Source organism: Hippoglossus hippoglossus, chromosome 6 (assembly GCF_009819705.1).
Source record: "Hippoglossus hippoglossus isolate fHipHip1 chromosome 6, fHipHip1.pri, whole genome shotgun sequence".
Taxonomy (NCBI): domain Eukaryota; kingdom Metazoa; phylum Chordata; class Actinopteri; order Pleuronectiformes; family Pleuronectidae; genus Hippoglossus; species Hippoglossus hippoglossus.
In genome coordinates, this window is record NC_047156.1 from 8,048,132 (window position 1) to 8,072,316 (window position 24,185).

Genomic DNA, 24,185 nt, shown 5'->3' on the forward strand with positions numbered 1-24,185 from the left:
CCTTCTGACGTCGATGTGGGTTTCTACCTCCTCCAAGGTTTCACCCCCTGTCCATTTGTTGGTTGGTTTGTTTGTCAGCAGAATTACGCAAAAAACTACACGTCAGATTTCTATGCAACTTTGTGAAATGATGGGACAGAGGCGTAGATCTGGACAAAGATCTACGCCTCAAGGATTTTATTTGTTTCATTTGTTTGTCTATGGGTGTGTGCAATTTGGTTCAGCCTGATTGAATGGAAGGGGACTTTTGGGCCTTGGCGGAGGTATACACTCTACTCAGTGCCATTTTTATTACCTCTGCCAAGGATGTTGTGTTTTCATCTGTGTTTGTTTGCCAGCTAGTGAGCAGGATTACGAAAGAGAAACAAGCACTGAATGCATTACTAGAAAAACTTGGCGGAAAGATGGAAAACAGGCCAAGAAAGAACGGAGGGGACAGAGCAGGGATTTGTTCATTTTCTTTAACATTATTTTTGGACATTTTCACCAATTTCCCCAGGGAATTATTGATGGATCTTGATGAAAGTAATCAGGCCTATTTAGGAGACATATATTTATGAGTCTTTGAAGGTTGGTGCAGTTTGATTGAATTAAAGGGGACTGTAGGGCCTCGGCGGAGGTATGCACTCTGCCATTCTGTCAAAAGGTGACTCCCCCTCTGCGGATCAATCGATTCGACAGCTCACAACCGTCGACTGTTCAGCGAGCAGCTCCTCCATATACAGAAAGGCCACTCTCACTTAATGAAATGGGGCCAGAGTGGTGATGCCAGCTCTTTGATGCAACCAGGCACCCTGACTGTGCCGTTTCATATTCATTTGGTGAGAGCCAGCTTTCCGCTCGACTTGTGTGTGATGTTCTAAATATCTGTGGCAGCATTACAGTGGCAGCCTGCTGGGACTGCTGTCACGCATCAAAGGATGGCATGTGCGTGTACAGTACGTGTGAGTGTGTATTGTGGGTTGATCATCCAGTTTGAGAAATCAGAGCAATAACAGGTCATTAAATCACTGAGACAACCGCCGCAGGCTTGATGCGGAGCTGAACCGTGCAAGTGTCGAAACAAGCAACCGTGCACCAGCACCGACTTGCAGCTCTTCCCTCTGTGCTGTTTGCTGTTGTTGTGCGGAAATGTGATCGAGGTATGAAATTCATGTGTCGGCAACATGTTGAGGAAATCACATCACCGCGGCGTGCATGCCTCACTTTCTCAACCCCAAATTTATATGTGGCAGAGCTGACAAAAAGTACACACGTTCTTTACTCGCGTAGAAGTACAGATGACTCAAGCAGATATATAAGTACTGATACAACCTCTTCATTCAAACAAAAGCATAAAAAGTACAGGCTCTGAAATGTACGCAAAGTATTAAAGAACAAAGTTTCCCTCTGAAGGCCACTGAGACTCATGTCACTTCTATATACATTAGTTCAAAGACTATTTAACTTAAACCAGTCTTACTTTAAAGGTTCAGTGTGTGGAATTTAGTGACATCTAGTGGTGAAGTTGCATGTTGCAGCTGAATGCCCCTCAACTCACCCTCCTGAGCCTGTTTTGATGTGAGGAGTAGAAAGAACAGCTATTTGTGGTAGAAAAAGAAGTGGTTAAGTACAGAAACGTGTACTACTACTCAATCACTGTAACAAAGTAGTTGTACTCAATTATTTCCCACCTCTGACACGTAGGGATATTCATGTGTGTGTATGGATGTGGAAAAAATGTAGTGGTTTTATTTTTTTCACATTTTGAATTGACCCCAAAACTCAGCAGTGAAAAATTGACACACAAGTCATCAGGGACTCATCTCCTGTTGTATATGAGCCGACCGACGTGTGTGAGGAAACTGAACCCCGAGGCCGACTGGTTTCACCATCTGTCCTTGCTGTGTCCTGAGATTTCCCTGTGTAATTCAGACAAATGTCAGACGATGGACAGGGGCCCTGAGCTCTGACAGACTGCTCCACACATCCTGCGTTCAGACCCCCCCCCCCCCCCCCACGATACTCATGACGAACTCTCCATCACCTTTGCCGATGCAGGACAGAAACTCCACTCTGCAGTCATATTATTCACGGAGAACTATTTTCCTCCCGCGTGGCAGAGAAGGCGTGAAAAATGACATACTTTCTGCAACAAAATATATGGACTGAATCCAGGGCAAATGGAAATTTTGTCAGAAGTGAATGCGGCTTATTTAAAGGGATGTGACGCTGCTGTCACCGTGCACACGCCTGATTCCTCTCCTCTGTTTGTGTGTTGGCAGTTTAAGGGCCAGGCTAACCTGCACGTGTTCGAGGACTGGTGTGGATCCTCCATAGCTCAACTCCGAAAGAACCTGCACTTCCCTCTCTACCCTCATGTAAGTATTACAGAGCAGTGAGTGACCTGGGATAAATTCAATTCACTGTGGATTAAGTTCCTCCTTGTAGTTATTGTGCTTCATCCGTCAGGCTGTCTGCCCTTGCAGCGGCAGATCTAAAACAATAAAGATCCATCAAACCCATCATTTGTTCAGTTAGAATTGTTTAAATTTCATTAAACTAGTAGATGACAGTATTCTGCAAATTCTGTACAAAGCTCATCAGAAAACTTTGCAAACCAACACCCAGAAAAGATTTGAAAAAAAGAGAAATTCATTATAAGTTAAAATGAACAAAGATCTTTAAGAAAACTGAGATTCAGAACCAGATTGATCGATCGTTGCATTGTGGGGAAAATAATCAGTTTATGGAACAATCGCAACAAAGAAACTAAGAATCTAAGACAAACATTATATTTAATAAAACAATTAAAGCCTGAATGATGAGGAATATAATGAAATGTGTTGATTATGTTTTGTTCTGTTTTTGTTTCTGTGTCATCTAAATCTTTTGTGAGCTTCTTTGAATGGTATAAAATGAATTGTAACTTAGGAACTAATGGAGAGATGTGAGGGGCTGTGTGCAGCTATTTGAATTTTTTATTTATTGAATTATATGCTTTGTTTATTAATATCCTATGAAAGAGGAGCAGATTACAAAAGATGATTCTTCTTTCTGCTCCTTTTCGTTTGAGATTTTGTATTTGAATTGTTTAGTTTGGTCGATGAATGAAATAAACTTATAAAGAGATGCATCCAGGACCAACGACCACAGAGTGAAGACCTAATATAGACTGTATATAAAGATAAGAAGTGAGGCATCTTGATCGCCCCCCCACTGGCTGGCGACAGTACAGGTCATAGATCCTGACTCCTCCATGATAGTGGATGGATATTTTGGCTTCTTTTCTGGATAGTTGGAGGAAGTGGAGATGCGTCATCCATCTTTACATACAGTCTATGGAAAGTTAGCTTAATAGTGGAAGTGCTATCATGAAATAGTTCTGGTTGTTTTGTTTGTTAGAAGGAGCCATGTTTTCCAGCTTATGTTCGAGCAGACAAATCCATTTGAATTGAATCCATTTTCGCTTTTGGTCTTGCATTTCTTGTTTTGACCTAAAAAGAGCAGTATTGCTTTTCACTCTGGCTTCATGCACACATCCACAAGTTTCTACAAGTCCCTGCTGTGCCTATAGTTACGAGTGCTAAGCTGTGAATGGACACTCGCTGTTTGGGGGAGTGGTTTAAGCAAATAGTAGGATTACCTTGATAGGATTACCTATTTTGTTTTTGTCTCCTGCTGCAGACCCGAACCACGGTGAAGAAGCTGGCAGTGGCTCCGAAGTGGAAGAACTATGGCCTGAGAATATTTGGCTTCCTTCACCCTTACAGAGACGGTAACTAGCTCATGTTAATAGCAAGTATCTCCTCTGGGGCTGAGGGGGCCTTTGGAGCATAAGAGTAGATAATTTCCATAGCCCTCTTATTCCAAACACTTCAGAGCCACTAATATAGTGGATATTCAGAAATTGTATTAGGGCTGAATGCCGGGGATCTCACAGCTAAATCTCATTGCGGTACCTTTGAGACTTGTTGCTATGGGAACTGAAAAGCTGTAACACCCAAGTGCCCTTACACAAATTGCAGAGTATGAAGTTATTAATTCGATTACTGTTCATTTCACTCTCATGTGGAGTTTTCACTGGTGGTAAGGCTCTTCTCAGCTGATGGCTCAAAGGTCATCTACCTCCAGGAACCTGACAAGAGCTTTACACGTGACCTTCACCTCCCACTGCCACAGACAACCTTGCAGGGGCTGCTCTAGATTGATCGAGTGTTGAATAACCTGATTTCATCGCAGACAACAAAAGCTGTACTCAATGTCATCTGATTTTTATTTGGATCTGCACCAAATTGCAAGATCCATTTTTTGGGAAATATACCCAATCTCGCATTGTTAAAGAAAGTGAAAAGAAGAAACTTTAATCATCCCCCTGATCCGTATCCTCATCAAAATTTAATGGGTTCCTCCTTAAACGATATCACAACCTTCCACCAAGTTTCGTGATAATCTGTCTTGTACTTTTTGCGTAATCCTGCTAAATAACAAACAAACAAATGCAGATTAAAACACTAGAATGACTGAGTAGAGCACAAACCTCCACCAAGCTCCAACAGTCCCCTTATGAAACCACATTTAAATTCACTAGATCCAGATTTTTATTTGGATCTCCAGATTTCACACATTCATAAAATATAAGTTCCCTAAGCATGCTTCATTATATTTTCATCAAGATCCATGAATTATTAAAAATGCTGAAAAACAATTGCAATGTTTAAGAAAGTAAAAAAAAAAAAATCATGGATCTGCACCAAAATTGTATAGATCTTACAACAACTTTCGTAATCCGCCCAATTTCCCTGCCGGATGTCATAATGCCTTCATTTATCCAGGTAACTACTTGTACTATACACAGTACAAGTATAGATCTATTATATTTTGCACATTGCTGTTTCCTTCACCCCCCAAAAAATACTGATTTCCTCTGCTCAGTTTTTAGATCGATGACAAATAACGGCAAATTCTCTCTGACACAGTTACTCAGTTTTCTCAGCATTGACAGAAAGACACTCAGACAACAGCCTCTTAGGGGAAAGTAGCTTTATTCAGCTCCCACTATTAATACTCCTGTTCGACAGAACACGTTCACAATTCTCAAGTATCCTGATTATCCACTTATGAAAATTGATTTAATTTAAGTGTCCACTCGTTCTGGTTCCTGGGCTCCTTCCTGGTTCAGATTTGTTCATTTGCATTCACATAGTTTTCACATTGATTGGGAACTCAGTCCCAGCAACACGTTCGATATCACCGTGGCCGAACATGCAATCGCTGACCTCTGCCAGAAGGAGTCTGGGCAACATATTCCAGGTTCATTATTACAATTTATTTTATGAGGTCTCACATCATCTGATACTCATCTGTGATCATATGCATATATATGTGCTAACACGCACTTTGATCGTGTTTCGGCCCTGCAGGTGATTTCCAGTTCTCGGTATCGTCGGATGATAACTCGGAGCTCTGGCTGAGTCCTGATGAGAGCCCTCTCAATGCCAGACTGCTGGTCTATGTCGGGCAGGTAAGCGCTGTGCTGCACTCTTTTATAATATCTGAACCGGAGGGAGTCACTCCACTGAAAAACAGCAAGGTCTCATCATTTTTAATGCTTTGTTATTCTCAGCAAATTCACTAAGTGCACATTTCTAACTCTGAATACGTTCCCTGGTTTGAACTTGTGCTAGTGCACTGCCCTTTTAACCCTGTCTGTGTGGAATAGAGACACTTCAGAACTATTTGTTGTCATTAGTTTGTTTGTGTGCTTCAGGGCTTTTTATAAACAGTGTTTGTTGCAGAGTGAGGTTAGACAACTTTGCATCCATCCTACCTGGTTTTTCTGCAATGAAGATATTATAGTCAATGTTTTTCATGAAAATTAAACTGAATTTGCTTTAATTATTGCTCGTGTGTGGCTTATATGTAAGTTTGAATGATTTACTTAACTGCTGTCATTTGTTCATACATTGCATCTCGGCTATTCACAATCTTCAGACCCAACGTCACAGCTTTTCAATCTTAAATCCGTGTAATTCAGCTTGATTGAAGCATTAATGCTACAAAACGAACACTGTGCTTTTACTTTGTAGAGAAATTGCCCAAAGAGTAAGTGATTCTTTGAATGTTGTTGTCATGACGGAGATCAGCACATAACATTGAACATTACACATATCCAAATCGCACCAAATTCAATACTTTACTTCTTCAGGCCATTGAGGACACACGTGTGAAGTGTGGAGCCGATGACATGAATGGTTTACGAGATATGCATTCCACATACAGACATACAGACGTTTGTAAAGTAGGTACATTGCAATAAACTCTTACTGCAGAAATAAACCAAATCACTACCTAAATATTTTTAAACTCCTCACTGTTGGACTTAAAAAGCAAAAACCATTTTGTCTGACACTGTATATATATCTGGAATAATACTTCCACAGTACAAGATGTGCAAAGAAGTAAAAACCACATCACTACACAATATCGTGATTTATTATATAATATGATGTCCAGGCTGAGGATGACTCATGGCTCTAATGGATTCCCTTCCTTTCATTCATGGACACAATGACAGATAGGATGTTGGAGGGTATTATTTTATATATGTAACTATCAATTTAGTCATTAAGTCAAGAGCCATAATACATCTGCTCCTGACCAACACAAGCCTTTTCATTCCATCCAGAGTCCACCGTCCACCAGCAGGAAGGACACTGAGCGATACGACCTTGTTCCTCTATAGTAATCACCCGCTCGACCTCATGTCACCATCCCAACACGCACGCAATCACTCACCTCAAGCACGCGGCGGCTCAGAACCCCAGCAAATCCTCCTGTAGAACATCCTGTGAGAAATCGTTTTCCTTTCCCATCTATCCTCGAAGTCCCCTCCGCCCGCGATCGAATAACAGTCAAGGTGTTCCGCTGCTGGCTTTACTAATGAAGGACTCTTGGTAGAACCGTCTGAAAATATTTAAGGAACTTAAGAACCATATGAATGCTCCGGGTAAATTTGTGCTAAAAGAGCAAAGGTCCAGCCATGGAGCCATCTGTATTTCCAACAGGACGCGGAAAGAAGTAACCAGGTTCCACACGGGCCGAGATTAATTAGCCGGCAGTGAATATTGATGTGACATTTAGCAGTGGAGAAATATCATTTAGAGAACGGCAGGGGAGCGAGCACTATGGCCAGGGATCATTCATTCTGCCAGTGGCTGACAGACAGGCCTCGCTGCCTCCTCTGTCTTCAGAGACAAATAAAACCTGGGACTCCGTTCCTCATTATGTGACCCATCTGTCTGGGAATAAGAAGTCTTACAAGAAATTTTACTGTTTACCACATTTTTTATATCTTTCATATGCAGCGCAGCGTGTACTGATGTCCTCGCATATCACAGATTTTATGACTAAAACAGGTAAATCCGTGCTAATCTGAAAAGAGGGCTTAATGCCAAGGCTGTTTTTTTAAGTACTTCAGCTCTAAAAAGAGGTCAAAAACTTTTCTCTATTCTGTTTAAATCCTCATAATAACTCATAGCTCTGAATAAAGAAGAGATAATAGCCTGTGATTTTATGTTTAAATGAATAGATTAAATTTGTAATGAGGAAGTAACCACACTGCTGCAGTATCTCCACCTCCCGGTCTGAGCATCACAGCAGGAAGTGGTACTGCACACAAACTGGCTCTGGAAAGTCCAGGTAAACCTCCTTCAACAGCGTGTCTGTAATTTCCAAATACAAGGTTTTATATACAAATATGATAAATCCTAATAAGACAATCAAGCATAAAAGCCTTTATCTATTCTAAGATTATCATTATGAATTTCCGTGGGTCTAAAATGATGATATGAATGCATGGAGGGACCCCATTTAATGTAATGAACATGCTGTCGGGATCTTTTCATAGCTCCAGGACGTTTGGAACTAGAATTTCTTCATATCCTGCACAAACGTTCCGCTCGAACTAAAAGATGAAATGATTTTCGTTAAGGGTCAAGGTCACTGTGACCTCACGTCTGTCCCACTCTTGCGAGCACAATGTCTCAGAAACGCCTCCAGGGAGTTTCATCAGGCGCAAACGTCCATTTGGAAGCAATGATGAGCTGATTAGAATTCCGTAGTCAAAGGTCAAAGGTTAACGACACTGTGATATCATAATATTCTGCTTAAACCCCCCTCATCACAGGGCAATGGTGACATCAGTATTTCTCTCATAAATATACAAAAAAAAACCACACACACACATATCCTATATAAAGACGGCTCAGTAATCCTGATTCCCACAACGTAGTACTTCTTGTATTCCATCCCACACACACACACACCAGCTGGTCAGTGTGTATGAAGAGCAGCTTGTAATAAGACCACTCTCCCTGATCCCGCTGTGGAACATATTAACGTCCTCAATGTCAGCGAGGATCATCCATTGTCCGGCCTCAGCGCCCAACATACTTTTTGCCTGACAGCTAATCTGTAATGAGATTTCTCTGTTCAATCAGAATGTCCAGACGGCTCCCGCTGAGCTTCGAGGGTCTCGTGACGGAGCACATGTATGCGAGTGTTCTGCGTGTGTCTGTGTGAGCGTGGGTTTGTTTGTGCACAGACACTCGCAGGCACTCGTGTATCACAAGTGCTGTGATACCTCTTCTGTCTGCTCCATAATGCAGCCACGGAGACGCAGACAGGAAACTGGATGAGATAGATGCAATCGATACCCGACTCCACAGCAGCAGCCGCTGCTCAATTTCACCCAGACGAGACTTTGTCATTGTGGTGGTATCAGACGTTATTTCAGAATCAGGGATAAGGTTTTCCCTTCGCTTTGTTCCACGGCGATGCGCCGTCTGAAAACTAAACAACAGTTTTCCCAGCGATTCTCGAGTCATCGTCCCAAAAAAACAAGAAGACATTTTTAACACAAAAGACAAAGAACAGGTTTCTGCTTTTCTCGGGTTTCTTTGATATTGTGCTCGGTGGTTTCCTGCCACAAAGTCATGGCAAACTGTGACACTTGAACTGAACTCAACCGTCATTACTGTTAATCATGCTTCTCCTGCTCTGACGTGTCAAAGCATCTTTCTGTTGTTTTTCTGGGAGCAGCATCAGTCCCAAAAAAATAAATACCACAAAATTCAACAACTTAATAAATGGATGCCCCAAAGATTATAATTTTAAACCTGTTTGCGATAGGTAATCCATCACAGCACACATTTATCTGCTCCTGTTCCTGTGGCAGCTACATTAGCCCCATGCACAACATTAGATTGTAACTCCTGTAACAGCTGTACATCCACCTCTTGATAATGTAGCTCTGACAACAATAGAAACAGACGTGAGGATAGTTGTGATGGACGACCGGCCTCGAACCTGTTTGAAGTATCTGCAGGCAGATTTGTTTTGCTAAGATAAATCGAATTAGAATCACCCTTCAGATTCCTGCACTTCATTCAAATGGGCGAATGAGCAACGTAAACATGGTCGCACTTAAAAGCAACAGCTCTCCCTGCTGAATGAGACAATGACACCCAGAGGAAACAATCAAAACAAAGGCGGTTGTTACGACTCTGACTTCATTTCTCATAGCACGTCGGTATATGTTGCGTATTATTATGTATATCTAGAAAGCTGTGAACAGACCAAGTGTGTGCAGTGTATTCTAACAGGCTCAAGGTCAATGGAACAACCAAACTGTAGGTGAGACGGAGGGAGATAAAGAATACAGCTCTCTGAAGTTAAAGCACAGGTCAGCTGTTTCTCTATTAAAAAGACAGTAGAGAAGAAACAGAATTCATAGAAAAGGGAGTGATTCCTCCACATCTGTCACTTTTCTTGACCCCGTTTTGTGTTTCACTTTTTACGTTTTATCAAGGTACCCACATGTTTGTGTCTGTTTCTCTGTGTGTGTGTGTGTGTGTGTGTGTGTGTGTGTGTGTGTGTGTGTGTGTGTGTGTGTGTGTGTGTGTGTGTGTGTGTGTGTGTGTGTGTGTGTGTGTGTGTGCACCAGAGTATAGAAAAAAGAGAGATGAGTTATAGTAGAACAAGGTTACAATATGTCTGGGCTGTGTGTTGAGAAATTTAATCTTCAGGTTCAGTTCATATAAGCAAAATATGGTGTGTGCGTGTGTGTGTGTGTGTGTGTGTGTGGTACCTGGGCTAAATTTCAGCTTTTTCCTAATTGGGGACACAACATTTGTCCCCAATTAGGAAAAAGCTGGTTTTAGGTCAGACCAGAGTTATGGGCTAGAGCAAGTCTCCAGGAAATTAATGCAAGTTTATGTAAAGTTTCCAAAGGTGACCTATGAAACTGCTTGTGTGTGTGTGTATGTGTGTGTGTGTGGTCTGTGTGTGTGTGTGTGTGTGTGGTCTGTGTGTCTGTGTGTCTGTTGCTCCCCATGACAACTTGGCCGCTTGCCTTCTGATTTACCTCCTGCTTTACGAGGGGATGCTGCTCCCAACCAGGAGTGACTCATCGTTCAGTGGGACGTCATGTCTGTGTGCATGTGTGTAGGGTGTGTGCACAGTGGACTCCCAGTCTGGGGAAGTGGTGCCAGACGTGTGTGTGTGTGTCATAGAGAGGTTTTTGAAGGAGATTTGCTCCTTGACACATGTGTTTTTGTCCTTTGTGAAAATCTACTTATTTTAAAATGTTAAATTAACATTTTTACCTCTTTATTCTTTTAATTAACGACACACTCGAGTGTAATTTTACTTTACTAATTTTGCTATATTATGCATCATGATTGATTTTCATGTCCTTTTGAATTAGAAAGTCAAGGTTTAAAGGTCACTCTAATTTCTCTGCTGAATAAAAGGCATCAATATTTTAAACAGTATCCTTAACAAGATGACATTTAGCTTCACGTTCACTCTTAGAATAAACTTCCTTCCACCGCAGCATCATTTCTCTTATGAATTCATATTTACTGTGGAAACAAATGAAATGATCATGTTTATGCCTGCACGCAGATTCCTTTTTACTTATTTAAAAAAAAAGAAGAAAGATTTGCTGTCTTGAGAGTCAGCAGCAGATAAGAGATGAATATTTTTGCGATGCCGCCTGCTGCAGTGATCACTCTCTTTTTCATCTGCCGAACAACAGCCCTTTCAGGAAAAAAGCAATTCACTCACAGACAGAATATAAACATGTACGTACAGCGAGACATTAGAGACATTTTCAAGTTTCTCATTTATATTCACTGCAAAGTTTTAAATCCCAGACTGTTTTTGTCCTTCTGCTTTGAACAATTTTAAAGTTCAGGTGCCTGCGTCATTCTCCTACGATTTGTCAAAGTTATTTAGGTTTCAGTGAAGGTGTTGAGAAACACGCCGCACTTTGCAGGGACGCAAGGTTTTATTTTAATGACGATTCTTTTGAGAGAGACTAGCTGAAGTGAGAGTCAGACCTTCCTGTTACATGTCAGGAGGAGCTGAACGGAACACAATGAAAAGTTAACGCAGTCCAGGAGTTAAATGAGATACACTTGTCGTTTATTTATGTAGAAAACAAATGTTACAGCCCACGATCATGTCAACTCGCAAGTATTGTCTTCTACACAAGCATAAAAAGGGAAGTGTTGGAAAGTGTGTCTCGGAGCCCCTTGAATATCGTTGACGATGAATAAGCCTCTGGGGGAAACGGACAATATTTTGGGGCTTCCAGTGTAAACAGCGTATATTTGGGCCAAGACTCACCTTCACCGTTCACTTTTTACAGTCTGTTTTAGGTCCAGACGATATTTTGGCTAATCTATCAACAACTATCTGGATATGAATGCGTATAAAATTTAAAAGCCTCTCGCCGATGCCTCTTCTGCTCTCCACACAGACTGTTTACCTGCGGGCAACCAAACTCTGCTCAAACATCATCGGTCAAACTAGAAACAGAAACCAGGAGCCTTCGGGCCTCAGAATCGTGTCCCGCGCCGACAGATTCTACACATTAGCATGCAGAACTATTTAATATCCATAAATGTGAGTTAAGAACTTGTAGGTTTCATTTTAGAAGAAGTCGACTTTTGGCAATGTCAAATATTTATACTAGGAAAATTCATTTCTGAAGTCAACACACATATTAAATGATTTTGAAAGAAACATTTTCATCTTTAAAGCTGACTTTGTGAAATTAAACTGCGGGAGCTTGGATGAGCTACTTTTCTCGTTTAAATATTCCTTTCCAGTGATTTAACTCCTACCCCTTTTTTCCTTCTGTGCCGGAGGAGGAATAGATGTGAGGCCCGTTGTGCCCTGTGTGGACCGCGAGCAGCAGCGCGCTGTGGGCTTCAGAGCGGAGGCACAGTAGCGCACATTGTGTCCCTCCTCCTGTCGAGCCAACTGCTTCACACAGACTCCAAAGGCTTTAGCGCTGCCAGGGGCCCGGTTGATTTTGGACTGACATTACTGCGTGTTTTTTGAGTTGTTTTTTTTCCCCTCGTCGCAGCTCTCTTCACATGCCAGCGAACACGCTCAGAGGTGCCATTGTGTTCTGTGCCATTTCGTATATGTGTGTGTGTCATTATGCCGTAGGTGTGTGTTGCTGTGAAAACACTGCGGTACCCAGAGTGAGGATCAGCAGCTATTTACAAGCTGAAAGACTCTTGTGATCTGTCGCTCCCACACGCCTCCATGTCTTCTGACCAGTTTCAAACCGGGATGTGTGGCCAACAAAAACAATTAGAGGCGAGCCCGCTGTGATCTTAGCCGTATTCTTTCATATGGATCAGCGGCAGCAGGGGGCCTTAATTAGCCGCGTTGGCTTGCTGAGGAAATGAACGGGCACTGATTCGACCGCGGGGCCGAAGCCGGATGCCTCAGGGCTCTGGATGAGCCAGCTTCTTAGAGCTTAGTGTTGGCAGGGAGTCGCTCTTTCTCGTTTACTGTCTGTTTTTGTCCATGAGCGCTTGTCTGTTTGTGTCTCTCTGAACTTGTCTCATGCGTTGTCTCTCCCTGTTGCTTTGGGGAAGATGATCTTGTCGCTCTCTGTAGCCTCTTTTCCACTGGTCAAAAAACCCACTGACACCTACTAACATCTGGCTTTTGTCTGCAATGGGAATTAATTCAGTCGGCATTCACTCCCGGGTCAAATGACTCTGCAGGAAACACTGGTTTTAATTGGCTCCGGCTCAGATCGGCAGTGATGGAGAAATGACACCCAGGGGAATGAGCTAATTTCATTTCAACGTTATGACACTCACTGAACTTCTGGGAGTTGGCTCGTAAATAGCCATGAACGTTTGTGTACTTATTGTTTCTGCCATCTTGGGATCTCCTCTACTCGCAGCAAGAAAGGAGTCAATCACCGGTTTACCCCAAGACCTGCGTATACCCTCTAACTCTGGTGTAAAAGAGGTTTGTTATTATAACCACGGGATCCTGCAGCATCCATTTTCAGCTGGTGGGTCCGTCACCAGTCGACGCCCATAAATCCGAAAACCGCTGCTTTTTTTCCCTCCCAAAATCGATCTCAAATGTTTTAGTGCACCTCAACATTTCTCATACTGTTTTTATCCCATGCTCTCGCACTTGTGCCCCCCCCCCCCCCCTCGCTCTCTTTCCCTCACACCCTCTCTGATCTGTGCCTCTTGTCTTGTGTGTTGCAGCTGGGAACAGAGTGGACCGCTCCAGGCGAGTTCAGCAAGTTCAGGTCCCAGTCCTCCAAGTCTGTGCAGTAAGTACCTGTGACAAGTACACACATTTCTCCACGGGACAGTTATTTATTTCACTCTCAAGCCAGGTATTTTTTTTTTGTACTTACTCTGCTGTGTCTGAAACGAGGCCTTATTAGCATCTAAGTTGACAAGTACACAGCTCCAGAGCATCTCGTACGACTTAGGTCTTATAGCTGTATCTGGTAATGCATCTCCAGATTACGTAGTTTCCTATAGCAGCCTCAAAAAGCTTTTCCTGCTCAGACGCAGAAGGGAATTGATGGCTCCAGTGTTCAGGGACTCTCTTCTGTGTACTTTCACTTGAATGGGGAAGTGGTCTCCGACTTTTGGACCCCGCTGAATGTATCAGTAGATGGGTTCATCAGGTGTAGAGGATCAGAGCAGTTGTAAGGCCTCTCAATCTCTAAATGCGAGATGAGAACCACTCCAGTCCTGTCGGATTCAACACGTCTCTCCCTAATTGCTGGGAGCTGCTGCATAAAAGCAGCTTTTGATATGAGCACTGATCTGCAGCCAGTTTGCTTCTGAAGTCATTGTTAAGTCTATGTGATTATGCAGCAGGAGACGGGATCCTAAGAACAGTGCTCCTATTCCTCTGGGCTCCCACATTTGCCTGATTGGATGAAATAAGCTGTAGAGTGCTGCCGTAAATTATTCTCACACACACACACACACGTATCTTTGCTGAAGAATATTTTAGCATCTCTAAATGGTACAAATTTGATGATGAACACATACAACAATGAAGAAGAAAAACTGTTTTCGCAGTTAAACCGTGGATCATTTTCAAAGTGAGATATTACTCTTGTTTACTTATTGCACATAGACTTTATATAAAGATAAGAAAGCTCCCTAAAACTGAAGCCAATGCAGATTAAGTCATACATCCTGTCCTCTCCATGTTATTGGATGGCGCATGGACCCAAATATAAAACCAAAGTGCACATTAAGTGTTTATTTTCCTGGTAAGTTTGGTTTTTATTATCTGTTTGAAAACGTCGTGATTGCCGGGCGATCGATGGGACCTCGCTCCAAAGATGGCGGCGGTCATACCCGGGGTAGTTTAGCTTCAGTTGTTGACAGTTGGAGGAAGTGGAGACAGGTGTTGTTATGTGTGAAGGTTTCATCATAAATGTTTGTGCATCGTTACGTGTCATTTTGAGAAGGTTTGAACCACCAGGAAATCCTCGCTGCTCATTAAAAACCACACATCTGCTGCACATCCTGCCACAGACACACACACACACACACACACACACACACACACACACACTTTATATAATGAATAAACATTTGTGAATGACATAAGGGGGTTGAATACAGGCCAGGACCTATTGGCGTGTGTTTGTCAGTGCATAGGATTAACAGGGTCTGGTTGGCACAGCAGGCACAGCAGACTTCAAGGGAGCGCAAAGAGACGACAAAAGATGAAGACGAAGGAGGAGGAGGAGGTTGAAAGTTTCTTTTCTTCAATTTTCTCTTCCTGTCTGACAGGCATCTGGCGTTCTCCGACAATAACAAGACAACAATAGCATAACCAGGCGCTGAGTATGGCAGGGAACATTAAAAAGGCCGCGTGGCGGAGAGCGTCGGTCGTGACGATGCATGTTTCGTGAACTGTTACCGCGTCTTTTTGCTTGGATGGGTGTGTGTTTACAAGTTATGTGTTCGCACAGAAACTGTTTTCTCCACCTGTCGCATGCTTACGGCCATAAAACGGCCAACTCGAGGGAAGCTGCTGCAGAGAACATGTTTCGACTGTATGCTCCCTGTCCCTCTGAGATCTGAAAGAACAGCGATATCAAGTTACGCACACGTGAAATGTCTACCTTGAACTGTGAAGTGATTCACGATCCCGCTGTCAGGTCGTGAAATGCGGTGCACCAGAGATGAAACAGGTCGGGGGGAACTTGGTGGAGTTTCAGGAGGCGATAGAGGCTAATGACTGTCAACTTTCTTCTTTTTTTTTTTTTTTTACAGCTACACATTATCACAGGCTTTAGGGCGAATTCGTCAAAGACTTGCATGAAAGTCGAGTTTCAGATAATTAGGTGAAATCTGGTTTGATGTTTCTGTGCGTGGGCGTGCGTTAGAGAATTCCCAGGAAAACATCTTTTTTTTTGCATGTGAATATAAGCACATGCCTCTGTGAATTAATGTGCATGTGTTTGTTAAGCACCGTGCCTCTTGCATCCTCTCTGCATCTAATGACTCTATTGAAACATCCCAAAGCAAAGGCACTTTATTTCTTTTCCTTTTTTTTCCCCCCGCCGCGCGACACGCATCCCTCACGCACCATCGCACCCAACCTGTTCGTGGCGAAGCCGATGCGCTCCTGAGCGTGGCAAATTGCGTGTGCAGCAGGATTAATCGTCATGCATTCATAAAATTGTATTCTTCAAATGAGCTGGGATGGATTCGAAATGAGCAAATTAGCAGCGCGGAACAGAACATTATATCATTTTTGTAAGAGAAAAAAAATTATAATAATACATCAGAGCGCGTGTACAGCAATAATAATCAGTCATTAGACAGATTTCATCACCTGATAATTTGAAACATTTGTAAAGCCTGTTAAAATAAAGAAATAACTGAGCAAAGTGAAATGAACTCGGTAATGCTGAAATATTACTCTCGGGTTTGTAGATGGAAAGCAACTGGGAAAATGATTAGTCATTGCACACGAGGCTGCGGCCCTTGGTGGCGTGATCCACTTGTGCAATTTGTTTTTGGAGCATAAGTTCAGGGCCATTTGAGCCTATTTACAGACTCCATTCTACCACAGTTACACTCAGAGCCTTGATCAAAGCTGCCGTTTGAAACAGCTCTCACACTTAATGTGCAACTGTTTCCACATATTATCGTATCGGGCCTGGAACAGGATGAAATGGGACGGAGCCAAAGTAAAATGGAGTTTTATAAACGACTGGGGTCGAACGGCGCAGAGCAGAACAGAGAGCAGCCCACATCAAATGTAATTGAACATATAGGAGAGCAGAAAGAAACACAACAGACACTCCCACTCGAGCTAGGTCTGTTTATTTCATTCTTTCTTTTCTTCTTCACGCTTTGGAGTGTGGTTATTTTTACACCGCGGCTCATTGGAGCTGACTGTAGTAGAGCTGAGTGAGCAGTGACTAATGGCTGCTGCAGGGTTGAATCTTATTGTCAGGGAATGATGGAGTTCACTTGAAACACTTCACTTATCGGGTTGGAGGTTTGACGCGATGCAATCACAGGCTATTGTAACCAGCCAACACAACCGTGCACGTTCACGCCCACACAGTCACACATATAGGGCATATACAGTCTGTGTGGCTTATCATGGGCACCTGCTTGTTTGAAAAGGAAGGAGCAGAGTACATACAGTAAATGCTGCGGGGGGTCTGGGAGTCCTCCCTCAGAAAAACAGCAACAAACAATAACAAAGTCGCTGCATTTCGACAAATCTGAACTCTTGCTATAAACCAGGTCAAACACAGACTACAGACAATATATAGAAACTAGAATGGCACTCGGAGGATCACACACATGTACCTGCACAACCCGTCCCCTTATGAAGCCACATTTGAATTCACTAGATCCAGATTTGTATTTGGATCTGCACCAAAAAAGATTTTTATTAGCAAGATACATGATATTTTTTCGGGTTTTTTTGAAAAATGTACTCAAATGTGGAAAAATGTTTAAGAGAGTGAATCTGCATCTTGCATCTTGATCCGGATCTGCACCACAATTGAACGGATTCCTTCCTTTACACATACTGCATCTTTCCACCAAGTTTCCTGGTGATCCGAACGGTAGTTTTGGTGTAATCCTGCTAAATAACAGACAAATACACAATGAGGAAAACACCTTAGCGGAGGTAACAGGGTGTTGCTCAGGAGATAGAGTCCACTAACCAGAAGGTCGGTGATAAAATCCCAAGGACTCGATGTGTCCTTGGGCAAGATACTTACCCCGAAATGCCCCTGATGGCTGTGCCGGCAGTGGACGTGTATGAATATGTGTGTGTAATAGAAACCTGAGTGTTGTGTGAATGTGTATGTGTGTGAATGGGAGAATGAGACTTGTACTGTACTGTTTGAGTGCTGTAGAAACACAGTCCATTTAACATTTGGATAATTAAACCTGGTTAATCGATGTTAAATTTGAGGGCTGCTATTCTCAATAATTACAAGACAATTCTTTTTAAATCTACCAACTGCAATGAAGTGTGAACTATAGGGATGAGTGAAAAGGCTTCTGGGAAAGGGTTAATGGGAGATACGTGCACAGCACTTGTCTAGTTGTAATGTTGTATCTGAATGAATAATCATAACTTCAAACGCTGATCATTTTAACCTTCATTAGATGAAATGGTCGTGTAGAGTTTAATCTGTGTCAAACTCATTTTGAATGCACAGCTCCGATGGTGACGTTTGCTCCTCCGGACCTGAAGGCTCCATTTCAGACCTGACGGGGAAATCACCCCTCAGAGTAAACTGGCTCCTCTCATTTACCCCGTATGAGGAAATGAGCCAATAATCCTGATAATGAAAGCACAGCACAGAGCAGCGGGATGAAAAGAGAGAGAGATCATTACACAGAGCGAAGCCTCCTCAAATAATTCGATCCCGAGTCCGACTAGAAAGTGAAACTAAAACAAAGCAGTCTGTGGGTTTAGAGAAGTCATTTTGTACGACTGAATTTTTGACTGTTAAACTCAAACACTTTAGTTCTGTGAGCAAAAAGCTCTGTCGGCTCCGTCTGTTGGTTTGCTCCGATCGATCAGGGACACGCGTTGGACTGAGACAACTCATAGTGTGGACCAGTAATGTTTGACTTTTGCTATGTGTTTCTTCATTGGTAAAGGCTGCTCCGATATAATCACATGATCGCTGGGACTCAGAGACACAAATTCAAACCATAACTTTACTCCCCCAGATTGAATAATTTGCTCCACTTGCTCCTTTGGCCAATACATCAAACCCCCTTTTGTCTACTCCATCAGTCCTTTGCCATAATAGCCGTTATATTTTATGACTGAATATAAAACTGTAAAAGGTGTGAAAAGGCCAAAGATTGAAACAAGTTATGCTTTGCTTCAAATACATATTCCTCTCCACCACTCGGCCGTAGCTTTGTTGCTGTGAGCGTCTGTCCTAGGTGGCAGTTTAGAGGATGGGATGGACGGGAGGGTTGGAACCGTACAGCTGTTAGGGAAACCACCTGGCTCTGACCACCTGGAGGTAATGACTCACACTGTTTAGTGTGTGGGTGTGTGAGTGTGAGTGTGAGTGAGTGAGTGGAGGAGAAATAGTTTTGCCTGTGTTCTTATTCTGAAAAGCTGAGGCTCAAGACTATTTGTCTCTTTTACCTTCTCAGCTTTCTCCAGCCTCAGCTTCTTTCTTTCAGCTTTCACCAAACACTTCCTTCAGTTCTTTGTGGCTCCATCTCATTAAAACTCCAAGTCTATATTTAGTAAACAGATCGTCAGATGAAATGTGGTAGGAAGCATCAACACAATATTCTGTAGCACCAGAGGCTTGCTTGTATTTGTTCCATTCATAACAGTTATATAATTAACACAAGGACAGAAACAGTCAAAGATGAACCATGATTGATTCGCTAATTGTCCAATCAACTAACTTGATCACCAGCTTCATGTGAGGGTTGCTACTATTGCTATTTCCTTTTTTAATTCACATTAAATTAAATACTTTGGAGTTGTCCCCATTGATTTTTGGGATGGATCTGGACAAAGGGGCGATCCAGCGATCCAGGAATTTAAATTATTTTGACATTTTCACAGATTTCCCAGGATGAATAAGGCAAATTCAGGGGACTGATATATACGAGTTTGTGTAATTTGGTGTGGATTCAAACAGAAATCCAGATCTTGTGGATTTAAATGGGGTTCCATAAGGGGGGGGGGGGCTGTTGAGCCTTGGTGGAGGTTTGTGCTCTACTGCGAATCATTAGTTCACAATGAAAGTTACTGTGAGTCATCGCTCCCCCCCGCCCCACAAAAGGCTACAGCCTATTTGTGCATTTAAAAATAAACCTTAGAACATTCAATCAAAGTAAAGAAAGTAAGAAACACCGGGAAGTTACTTGTTTCTGATGCTCCTAGAATCGGTTGATCTGACTTTCAAAATAAAGTCAGTTTAAAAGAGGCCGTCTTAACTTTTTTTTGTCTCCGCCTCCTCTCGTACCTGTGAAGTGATCGTTTGTCAGTGTGCTGTCACAACAGCCTGATAAGTGACAGTGAGATAGTCAGAGGAGGAACCCAGATAACCCTGTCAACACTATCTCCACTCTCTGACACAGCTACCACAGCCCCGGGCGTTGGAGACAACACCGGGGAGATTGACATTAGCTCAAATTCTACGAACCGAACGGCGCCGTGTTGCATCCTGCGCTAGCCTGACGTCTGACAACGCGCCTGACGTCAAGTGTTTCAGAGTCTGTAGAGCTGCTCAGGCTGCGATGTGACTGACAGTCGGATGAAGATTAGAGGAAATGCTGTTGCAGAGATATCGGGAACTAATGAGCGCTGGCGGATTCTCATCAGCAGTGGCGAGGGTGAGGTTCAAGAAAACCAAATGGCATAAGGAAGAAGCGGAAGTCAATTAAACGACCTCTGTGTTTCTTCGGTTTGAGCATTAACCTGCATGCGCCTTCTGTGGAGGAGTTTCCAAACACGAGGGTCTGATGTGTCAAGATTTTTCGCCTTCTGGTGTAATGGCTGAAATTGAAAATGGCTGCTGCAGACCAACCATGGCGTGATGAGGTGGAAAGGTGGACACTGTTTCCAAGGTTATCGATGATGCCTCCGCTGGCATTTTGCCGGAGCCACTTTCCGCTTTCACAAACTGCAGAAAATGACATTTACCCTCAATCTGTCTGCAGAAACGTGGCCGCTGATGTGTTTTCTTGTTTATGTCTTCTCACTTTTTAAATTGTCTTTTTCCCTCCTCTATTAACTTTTCCTTTTCATCTCCTCCGCCTATTGTGCTACTTCTTACACACACTGCAAACGCCCCAGCTAGTTTTCCCGTGACTTAACAGAAAACCTCCAGATGCCATTAATAGTTGGTGTAGGGGAGATTTGACTGAGCCTTTCCCAGCGACAATGAGGGAAACCTAGTGAAGAATGACCAGTTATTTCACTGGGAGATCTCTGAGTATCTATAATTGAATCACTTAAGCACCGCTGGCTATTATCCGGCGAGGAGGCTCGAACATTTCCAGAGAGTACTTGTACCCGTGACATCACAGGAATACAGAAGGAGCACGGGGACGAGCTGAATGTTGCACCTGCACCGTCTCATCATATTTACACTGTGTTCACTTGCGTGTGTGTGTGTGTGTGTGTGTGTGTGTGTGTGTGTGTGTGTGTGTGTGTGTGTGTGTGTGTGTGTGTGTGTGTGTGTGTGTGTGTGTGTCTTTGCGTGTTCCTAACCGTGTTCGACTGTAAATACCAACCTTAATGCTAATCTCTCCTCACTCAAGGTAATTGGTTGATTCACTGCAGCAGCTGAATTAGAATGAAGCTTTTCGCAGGGAAGTTGCAATGACTCCTCTGTCCCACTTTCTTCCCCTCAGGCCTTTACTCCGCCATCTGTTTTTATGAGTGATGACAGCCTGCTGAGACACAAATCTATGTTTGTGTGTGTTTGTGTGTGTGAGGAAGAGTTCATGCATGTGTGCTGGGGCTTATATTTGGGGTGTTGATGCACATTTCCTCAGCTGTCAAACACGGTGGTAGCGGAGACTTGACTGGCAGTAATGCATCAGTGTTACTGCCGAAACTCTAACAGGGGGATGCTTCTGGCCAATTGTGATTGGAGACAGTAATGATGACGGCGGGTCAGCTCAGTTTGAGGAAAACACAGGGATTACAGTCTGAGCATCTGCAGATATCTGAGCTGGTTGGAAAGTGACTTGGTCATTATCCAGGATGTAGACACGTCCTGGAAACATAAACATGTTATACACACTCTTTCCCTGGTTCAAAGATTCAAAGAACTAAATTTGAGCAGAGCAGAGTTAAAAGATTATTATAGAAATTAGTAATTATTATCCATTATTAAAAACTATTCCATTTAAAGATATGATGTGTAACAATTCTTCACTAAAAAGTCTAAAAACAACTACAATGTTGACCCAGACAAATCCCTGATTTTGTTCTGATTGAGAAATCCGAAGATACGGTACATTTATTGACCAAAACCAACTATCGTTAAAAGTACATTCCACCTGCAGTAGGTTATTTGTCAAATGGTCCAACAGCTAAAATCCCAAAACACCCCCGACATTAGAATTTGTTGATTTAGTCAGTATTGATCAAGACCATTGATAAAAAAAACTGTCAGTATAATTTCTTAAAAAAGGGCCATTATATTATATGATAACTTTTTTACTATGCATTTGGTGCATCAGTTAGAGTTTGCGGCACCATGGCTGTACTTTTATATATAATAGTTGTATTTGCTCAAAATAAAACGCAGCTCCGATGGGAACCGTCCAGCAAAGTTGTGTCTCATTGATGTTTTTTAATAGGTTTTTGACAATGGACATCTGAGAGGAATAAAAATATATCAGGCTTTGGCAGCACAGACGATAACTTGTTGGATGAGTTCATGTTTTGGTTTCTTCTCTCAGAAGTTGTTGGCACAGAAAAAATGATACAGAATATGGTCAGGCTTATAGATGGATGGATGGATGGATGGATGGATGGATGGATGGATGGATGGATGGATAGATGGGTAGATAGATAGATGGATAGATGGATAGATAGATGGATAGATGACTTTATTGATCCCAATTTGGGAAATGATTGTATTACAGCAGCATGTCAAGGGCATTGGACATAGAGCGAAGAAGCAATAAAACAGATAATTAAAATAACTGAAAATAGAATGTAATTAACATAAAATGTAAACCTGTGTAGTATTGTTTGACCTTGAGACAATGTAACAATTGTATTTCGACTTTGTTCTGATGTGTCAGTGCAGCACAAATACACAAACCCCAGGAGAGCAAGGCATTGTTAGATGCTATAAATATTTTTTTCCTTGACACGTCCAGGCATCCAGGCCACGAAGACAGTGTTAGGAGTGTTAACACCAAAGTAAAGTGAGAAAAAGATGATGTTGATATATTGCTGTGTCGCTACATCGGATAATTACATATGAGGGAAATAGTAGACAGAGGGAGAGGAGACATTGTGAGAAGTGTCGGAGAGAGAGAGAGGGGACAGGAGATGAGAGGGAGGACAAGCAGGGGGATAAAGGAGAGAGGTGGGAGATGAAGCAGAGGGGGAGATGGAAGAAAGAGGATTTATCGAGGCTGCAGGGAAGAGCAGCGTGATAGCTCTCTGATGGATTAGTGGAATGCATGAGAAGTGGAGTTTGAGAGAGAGAGAGAGAGCGAGAGCGCTGGGAGGAGAGTGAAGTTTGTGCATCTCCTTGGGGCAGCTCTAAACACTGCTATCATTAATGTAATTTAGACGAGAGCGCTCGCCGAGCACCGTCTTTTATTCAAAGGCCACCTGTGGGTATTGGAGGAGGCAGGCGCCGGGCGAGAGAGGCTGAGCGACACGGGGCAGAGTGACAAGTCAGATAGCATTAATGAGAAATCGAGTCGCAGCAAGGGAGCAGATAGTGGAAAAGTAGAATCTGGAAAAGTGTTGTAGCCGGCGGGCAGAGAGGAGACGGTGAGATGAAGGGAGAATAAGATAGAGAGTCTCCACGCCACTTCATTCTGCTCACTGCAAAACAGGTTAGTGATACAGAGTGTGTGAGTGGGTTTGTGCAGGAGCGTTTCAAGAGATTTTGGGGGCCACAGGCATAAGGGACCTGGGGGCCCAACATCAATCCAAACCCCCAAACAATGCATGATTCCAAACCACGTCTTTCCAATCAGCAAACTTTACTTTTTAATGTCAAAATTACAAATATAGTACAAACTGTGAATACACATAAATAATAATAAAGTAGTAATGTTAAAGTGAAAAGTCCAAACAAATCATACACACACCTTTAAGCCGTTTTCAGACATGAACTTGAGAAAATGTCCATACAAGTTGGTCTGGGTGTTCTCTGGTCTTTGCCTTTCCAGGTCAGACGCGTTCACAACAACAGGCAAATCTCTGGAGCGTTTAGATGAGGGGAGGCGCCCGGGTATAGAGCAATGCAGGAGGCAGGGTAGGAAGTATGAATTCCCACATTTTTTTGTTTTCAACACCGACATCGTCCCTTATCATCAAAAGCTCTTGAATCTCGTCATCCCTCCAAGTTGACGTCCTTTTTAGCGTCATCTACTAAACGGCACCTAATTTTCATCCTGAGAGATTTGTAATTGTTTTGTGTTTTGTATTTTTTTATTTTTGCGTCCGTCACGTGTCCAATACATCATCTACGCACCCACTCACTCACTCGCTGTGAAATGCAGCTCCCCTGTGTTTGTGTGTATCTCTATGTGTGTTTGTGTGTGTGTGTGTGTGTGTGTCAAGCTGTCTGTCAGTCTCCAGGATGCTGCGCACCCAAGCTT

At 42.8% G+C, this 24,185-nt stretch overlaps 1 protein-coding gene across 1 annotated transcript in view; it reads left to right on the top strand.

Moving 5' to 3' along the window:
- Window positions 1–24,185, top strand: part of b4galnt4a (beta-1,4-N-acetyl-galactosaminyl transferase 4a) — a 139,277-nt gene that overhangs the window by 90,063 nt on the left and 25,029 nt on the right. Inside the window, 4 exon segments of the mRNA XM_034587805.1 lie at window positions 2,265–2,360; window positions 3,667–3,757; window positions 5,403–5,503; window positions 13,578–13,645. Of these exon segments, the coding sequence (XP_034443696.1) occupies window positions 2,265–2,360; window positions 3,667–3,757; window positions 5,403–5,503; window positions 13,578–13,645 (356 nt within the window).